This window comes from Papaver somniferum, chromosome 7, assembly GCF_003573695.1.
Source record: "Papaver somniferum cultivar HN1 chromosome 7, ASM357369v1, whole genome shotgun sequence".
Lineage (NCBI taxonomy): Eukaryota > Viridiplantae > Streptophyta > Magnoliopsida > Ranunculales > Papaveraceae > Papaver > Papaver somniferum.
This window is the reverse complement of record NC_039364.1, coordinates 210,678,149-210,685,074: the sequence shown is the minus strand read 5'-3', so window position 1 is coordinate 210,685,074 and position 6,926 is coordinate 210,678,149. Positions and strand designations below refer to the sequence as shown.

The window sequence follows — 6,926 nt, the reverse complement described above, 5'->3', positions numbered from 1 at the left end:
TTGATTCAATAGTAGAAAAGATGTAGCAAAGAATTCAAAGATGGATGGGCAAAACACTGGCACAATCCAGTAAAATGGTGCTTAATAAAGCAACTTTAGCCAGTATGGTTAGCTATCAAATGAGCTGTTTTATACTGCCTAAGAAAATCACTAAAAATATTGATTCCCTCCAAAGAGACTTTTGGTGGGGTAAGGAAACAAATTATAAAGGATATTATCTTATATCTTATTCTTGCCTTTGTAAACCTAGAAGTAAAGGAGGATTATGATTTAGAAATGCTAGAAAATTCAACTTATCTATGATAGATAATCTAGCCTGGAGACTCTTAACTGAACCTAATGCTCTTTGCGTATCACAATTAAAACCTAGATATTTTAGAACGTCCTCTGTTTTCAAAGCTAAAACCCCAACTACTAGCTCCTGGATTTGGACATGTATTAGTAAAGGAATTCTCTTTGTGGAACAAAATAGTATTTGGGAAATAGGGGATGGAAATACTACTAATATTTGGGATGATAACTGGATCCCAAACCTAGAAGAAAACCTTAGCAGCTTTAAAACAGCTACTAACTCTCACTTAACACTTATGAAGGATTTGATAGACCCTTCCACTAAGAAGTGTAATTATTCCTTACTGATTGACTTGTTTCCCTTGTCCATTGCCAACAAAATTAATAATGTCAGATTAGCTAGAGGTAAATCAGATAGACTAAGATGGCTTCTTACAAAATTAGAGATTTTTACGGTTAAGTCAATGTATAATAAACTCACTGAAAAAACTAGAAGTCATTAAAATCTAGGTCAACCAGATTCATTTTGGAACTCTTTATGGAACTTAAATGTATCTCAACGAATAAAAATCTTTGCTTGGAAATGCTTACAGAATGCACTGTCAACAAACCTTAAGTTAGCAAAATTCATGGAAGACATTCATTCCAATTGTCCTTCAAACTATAATGATGTTGAATCTATAGAACACTTGTTATTTTTATGTCCCTTTGCCAAAGAGGTGTGAGCAGCTGAACCACATCCAGTGAAATTTCAGTTTAATAGTTCAATAACTTTTTTAAACATCTGTAAAGACTGGTTAGATAAACAGAACACCATTATACCTGTAGAAATTGCGTTGACAAAAGATTGGTTTATATAGAAGGAGAGATGTAATTTAGTTTTTGAGAACAAACAACAGACAAGTGTTCAATTAGGTACTGAAATTCAAAGACACTTAGAATTTTGGTATAAATATCATCCCTTACTGAAACAAGTAATGATAGAAAGAGATAAAAATATTAACTGGAATCCCCCTAAGAGATCCCAGCTGAAATTAAACATTGATGCAGCTTGGATCTCTGCTGATTTGCCAGCAGGTTTTTCTTTAATTCTTAGAAATGATGCAGAAATTCTTGAACAAGGAAGAGCAGGAGCATTCACAGCCTCTACCCCTGAAGAAGCGGAAGAACTAGGACTGTTGCAGGGAGCAAAATGGGCGACAGAAATTGGTCTATCCAACTTTACAATAGAAGGAGATTGCAAGAACCTTTTTGATTACCTTAATGGAAATGAATCCTATTTAGAATGGCAAAACATACCTATCTTAGATGAAGCTGTCAATGAACTCGAGTCTTGTATTATTTTTTGGGGTTTTTATTTTGTATAAAGAACAGCTAACACGGCAGCAAACTTAATGGCCAAAGAAGCCAAAAACTTTAGTTCTCTTCTTAGTTGGAGGAAGGAACCTCCTGAATGTATTAGAGTAGCTTTAGAAGTAGATAAATCAAATGTTAGGGTCGATCCCTCCGGCCCAACATTAGATGGCTCTACTCACCATATTGTAGGGGTTACTAACTCCCCAAATTAGTCTTTTGAATACATTTAAACTTACAAAAAAAATGGATAGATAACACACCCCATGACAATCATAGATTGAATCAGTGTATATTAGTTTACAGGGAACACAAGTGGCTATCTTATTCAACTTTTAATCAGTGGGGCGCTGTTTCTGTTTGTTTCAAAGAGTGGTTGAATCATAATTCATGGTACTACTACCAAGGGTTGTTAATGGGGTACCATTTTGCTTGGGGGTGTACCAACTCAAAGGCAATTATTTTTTTGTCCTATATGTAAATTGGTACACCCCAAAACAAAATGGTATCCCATTAGCAGCCTTATACTACCCATTACAGCGATTGACTAGATATGTTTTTAATGTAAAATGGAGTTGATGATCATACCCGTGACATTAAACAGTAGGAAAAAAAGAGAGTAAAGTGGAGATAGCACCCCACCTGTTTTTTCGGTAGGGTTGATATCGGGGCCAAAATCTCTCAGATTTTTCTTGAACTAGCAGTAGAAGAAAACTCAAATTTACTAGTCTAGCTTTGTTCAATAGTTTCGAAATTAGAATCAAAATTTCTGACTTGACAACGTACGCGGTGCCGGTACTACTACTTACTAAATTAAACAGCTATGCTCAGAATTGAGACTCATCAGGTATGTATTTGTGTTTGTATTAGCATGATTCTTTCGGTCTTCCATTCTCTTTCTTTCATTATCATTATTCTAGTCTGTCTTCTTTGTTCTCGACGCGTTTATTTGTCCATTTGGTAGACTTTTTCTTGAGTTTTTTGGTGTGTATATAATGGAATGTAGATTATTATCGAAATTCAAATTTTGCAACTGATTCTGTGTTGATTTGTATTTGTGTTAGGAAGACAAAGAGAACAAGGAAAGAAAGGAGGAGAATAGTATGTCAATGGGTGGTGGTGGTGTACTAACGAGACAAACATCGAAAGGAGCAAAGATCAATTGTCTATGCTCGCCAACTACACATGCTGGTTCATTTCGTTGCAGATTTCACCGTGCACACAACAGTACTAATGCAAGTTTTCAACGTATTAAAAGCATTGATACTCCAACGATTCTCCGCGAGTCACCTCCGGCTCCCAAGGCTACAAATGAACATGAAATTGAACTTCCCATGAACAGAAACTAGTTCATAATGATTTTCTATATGTATGTACAACCTCTCTTTCTATTTCTAGCAAGTGAAAGCTATGTGTTGATTTTGTTTGTGAAAGTACTGAATCTGTGAATAACTGGGTCTTGAATCTCTTAAACATATCAATCGCTCTCATGAATCCAGAACAGGTTATTGATATAGTTGAAGTTCTGGATCTTTTGGTTAGGTGATCTTGGCATATCCGAAGAAGGTTTTACTGTACTGCATCACTGGAAATTTCTAGATAATTCCATATGCATTCGATGCTAGTTGTTTAGCACAAGGTAGAAAACTATGTGCCCTGACCACATTGTAGCTCCAAATTTCCAGTTTCTTTATTATCCATCCCTTGGTACTCCAACTGCACAATGAATTCCTTACAATTTCATGGCAATCTTGAACCCTTGGTGTCAGTCACAGCAACTACAAATTTTATGGTTCTTTAATACAAATTTTATTAATATAGTCTTGCCCAAATCTCAATGAGCCAAATCTAGCTGAATCACTGCAACATCGATTGGTTGCTGAGTAACAGCCCTAATGATCTTGATGAAACTCAAAGTTCTGAATTTAACCAAATCTTAAGTTCCGGAATATAGTCTAGAACTCTAGATGCAGCATGAAGTAAGTAATATAAGCAATCAAGCACACAGCAACTGGTCACCTTAGAATCTCCATCTTTGAAATCAATTAGTGAATCTCATGTTCTTCGCCAACATAAAATAAAATGGAAAATAAATCTGACTCAATTACACCTGAAGGATTATTATCCTTCTCTCCCCCCCTTTTAAAAGCAGCAAGGAAATTGAATCACGACCCAAATTCGCTAACCAATTTTTCGTTCACCAAACTTTTTTCAATGTCCGCACATTAAATCTCAACCATTAAACAGTAATCGAAACTCAGCCGTTTGATCTAATTGATTAGTTCACCCAAAATTGAAAATTCTTTCACACTTCGCTCCGAGATTAGACAAAGAAGGAGACAAACTGAAATCTAGGGTTCGGTTTGGTATTTAATCGACTAAAAATTCAAAATTGAAGAATAAAAAAAACAAGGATGAAATTGGTTTCATCTTAGCTTAAATTTAACAAAAAGTAAGGATGAAACTGGATACATCCTGTGTAAATTAAAAATAAGAAAAAATATTTAAAAATGGGCACGATGAAACTGGTTACATCCTGCATATTTTTTACATTTTTGTCCATTTAAACAGTATCAAAATCTAACTGTCCATTTCACCCAGAATTTGTTGATTTTGGTCTTTTTAACCAATTTTGTGTAAAAAAAGGAGAAAGAGATATAAAAGAAGATGAATAATCAAAATCAATTGATAAAACATGATAATAAAGGAGAAAGAGATACAAAAGAAGATTAATAATCAAAATCAATTGATAAAACATGATAATGATGATGCGATATCATATTTTCTTTTATACCCCTACTGTAAGTATAATCCATTTTTCTATCACAAACTTATTTTAGGCAACTTCAAATGATTCGATGAAATCGAGTTTCAATTTCATTTCACTAATTATCACCAAGTTAGTGATCGATATTGACATGTTACATTGTCTTTTTCTTTTTTTCCCCTATCCACTGTGTTTTGTTCTTTTAATGCCGAGGGAGTTGTCTCATGTCACCCCAAAAGTCCGATACTCAATATGTTAAGAATAGTTGAAGTTGTATGTGCGCAAAACATGTTCGATGAAATTCCTCAGGAGCTTTCTTTCTTTTCACGCCTATGTTCATCCAGTTCGATGAATATTTTAGCTTGGATCCGTATGCTATAATGAATTTTGTTGCAGAATGTGGTAGTATTGAGAAAATGGATTCGCGTGAAAAAGGTTGCTGACGTGCAAAGCACATGCACTCTATTTGTATATTTTTTTTGAAACAATCCGCGGGCTCAAGGCCCAAGAAAAGAAACAGGAAACAAAAACAAAAACAAAAAAGCACAAACTAACTTCTCTTCTTCTTAAAACGCTGATAAACTTGTTGTGACTTGTCTGCTGTCAAGATTTCTCTGAAATCCGCAGAAAACTCTTCATGTCGAATTTCTGTCCAAGGATTGCCCAGATGTAAACCAGCTAAATGGTCAGCCGCACGATTAGCTTCTTTATAACAGAAAGAGATCTTCCATCTAGCAAACCTTTTCTTTAAAGTCATGATTCTTCTCCAGATTTGGATCACATTCCATGGTGGCTCAGGCTCAATACTTGTAAGTTATAGGCATCCATTGAATCAATAAAAAGATGAATGTTCAAATTATGCTTCTGTAATGCCAGATTTAAACCAAGTTCAACCCCCTGTAATTCATGAGCAAGCACAGACCTGACAGACCCTTCTCCACTTACTGCCCCAATCACTGCAGCTTCATGATCTCTAATAATGGCACCAAAACCTCCTGTTGTGGCAGTTTTTGATCCATCAGTGTTTATCATCACTTCATCATGCAGAGGATACAACCAAGTGAAAAATATAATCTCAGGGAGAATAAAGGTGCAGTCTATATTCCATCTTCTCATGAAGTCTCTAGCATATGAAGTATCAATCTCCTTATGATTCTTGGCTAGCAATTTGAACCTCACATCTTGTATAATAAGTAAACTTACTTATCTGAGTCGATATGTTTGTTTTGAGTCAGATCTGACTCATCTGACTCGGAAATAAGTGAGTCAGTGGTTTGGTCCCATGAGTCAGGGGTATTTTGTTACCTGACTCAAATGAGTCCGAGTCAGGGGTTATGTCTGAGTCATAGGTCGAGTCAGATCTGACTCAAAATGGAAAACAAACGGTCTGACTGCTGACTCGGTCCGAGTCAGGGGTTGACTCAGATTCAGACGCCGAGTCAGCTGCAAACAAACAAGTTCTTACTTGGTCTTGAGAACCATTTTGAGCTCTGAATATTCTATTATTGCGCTCTTTCCAAATATGATAGATAAAACTGTTGAAAACAAGTCTTTTTTATCATAGATACACCACTAGAACCTTTAAAAGCTTGTGCACACCAGTTGATTTCTGCATCCCAAGAGTTCTCAAGACCTTTAATTATACCCATTTTGAGGAGAAGGCCCCTCCATATGGAAGAAGAGAAAAAGCAAGCATGAAACAAATGATCTTCATTTTCCTCAGCATTTCCACATAAAATACAAGAATAATCTGAAATGGTTCCCCATTTACATAACTTACTTCTAGTTTTTTTTTTTAAGAGAGCTAACCATGTAATAAATGAGTATCTAGGAATGTGATTCTTAAACCAAACTAAGGGTTCCGAAATTGGACTAGGCAAGTGATTAGTTATGGCATTATAAGTTGCTTTCATAGAGAAGGTACCTGTGGTGCTTGACTTCCAAAAAAATTGATCATGCTCAGCAGTATTGAACTCAGTTTGTGAGATAGCCTTCACCACTTCTTGAGTATCCTCTTCCATAAAATCTGGAAAAATCCATCCTGGGGAGAGAAAATCAGCTACCTTTGAATTATCAGTGGCACCAATAGTTTTCAGGATATGTGGTTCTACCCAATCAACTAATGCCCCTTTTCGATGCCAATTCTCATGTAAGAAGCTGGTAGAGTCTCCATTGCCTATAAGAACTCCAATATGTTTCTTGGCAAGATCTTTATGGTCCAAAATCCTTCTCCAACACCAAGATGTGTCTTTAGGAACAATCATAGACCAAAAATCCTTGTATTTGATAAGATTACTTTTGATCCAGGAAGTCCAGATGGTGTCTCTACCAGAAACTAAGTCCCAAATATGCCTGAGATTTTCTGCGACATTTGTATACTCAAGATCTTTAATACCCAATCCTCCTTCTTCATAAGAGTGACAAGCATAACTCCATTTAATAGGGTTGTAGCACTTCTTAAGAGCAGGTCCAGCCCATAAGAATCTCTTGAATTTTGTATTTAGCTCCTTTATGA

The 6,926-nt window shown here is 35.8% G+C and overlaps 2 protein-coding genes across 2 annotated transcripts; both read left to right on the top strand.

Annotated features, from left to right (window-relative positions):
* The first annotated feature begins 1,268 nt into the window (after positions 1 to 1,268).
* On the top strand, positions 1,269 to 1,658 carry LOC113295886. The gene has a single exon (XM_026544220.1). The coding sequence runs from the start codon at positions 1,269 to 1,271 to the stop codon at positions 1,656 to 1,658; it is 390 nt and encodes a 129-aa protein (XP_026400005.1).
* A 624-nt stretch (positions 1,659 to 2,282) lies between these two features.
* LOC113293324 lies at positions 2,283 to 3,307 on the top strand. The gene is made up of 2 exons (XM_026541993.1): positions 2,283 to 2,491; positions 2,709 to 3,307. The coding sequence occupies exons 1-2, from the start codon at positions 2,468 to 2,470 to the stop codon at positions 2,991 to 2,993; spliced, it is 309 nt and encodes a 102-aa protein (XP_026397778.1). The 5' UTR covers positions 2,283 to 2,467; the 3' UTR covers positions 2,994 to 3,307.
* Positions 3,308 to 6,926: the final 3,619 nt, after the last annotated feature.

Coding starts and splice junctions, on each gene's coding strand:
- LOC113295886 (XM_026544220.1), top strand. CDS start 1,269: ATGATAGAAAGAGATAAAAATATTAACTGGAATCCCCCTAAGAGATCC.
- LOC113293324 (XM_026541993.1), top strand. CDS start 2,468: ATGCTCAGAATTGAGACTCATCAG. Junction 2,492..2,708: donor TCAGAATTGAGACTCATCAG/GTATGTATTTGT, acceptor TATTTGTGTTAG/GAAGACAAAGAGAACAAGGA.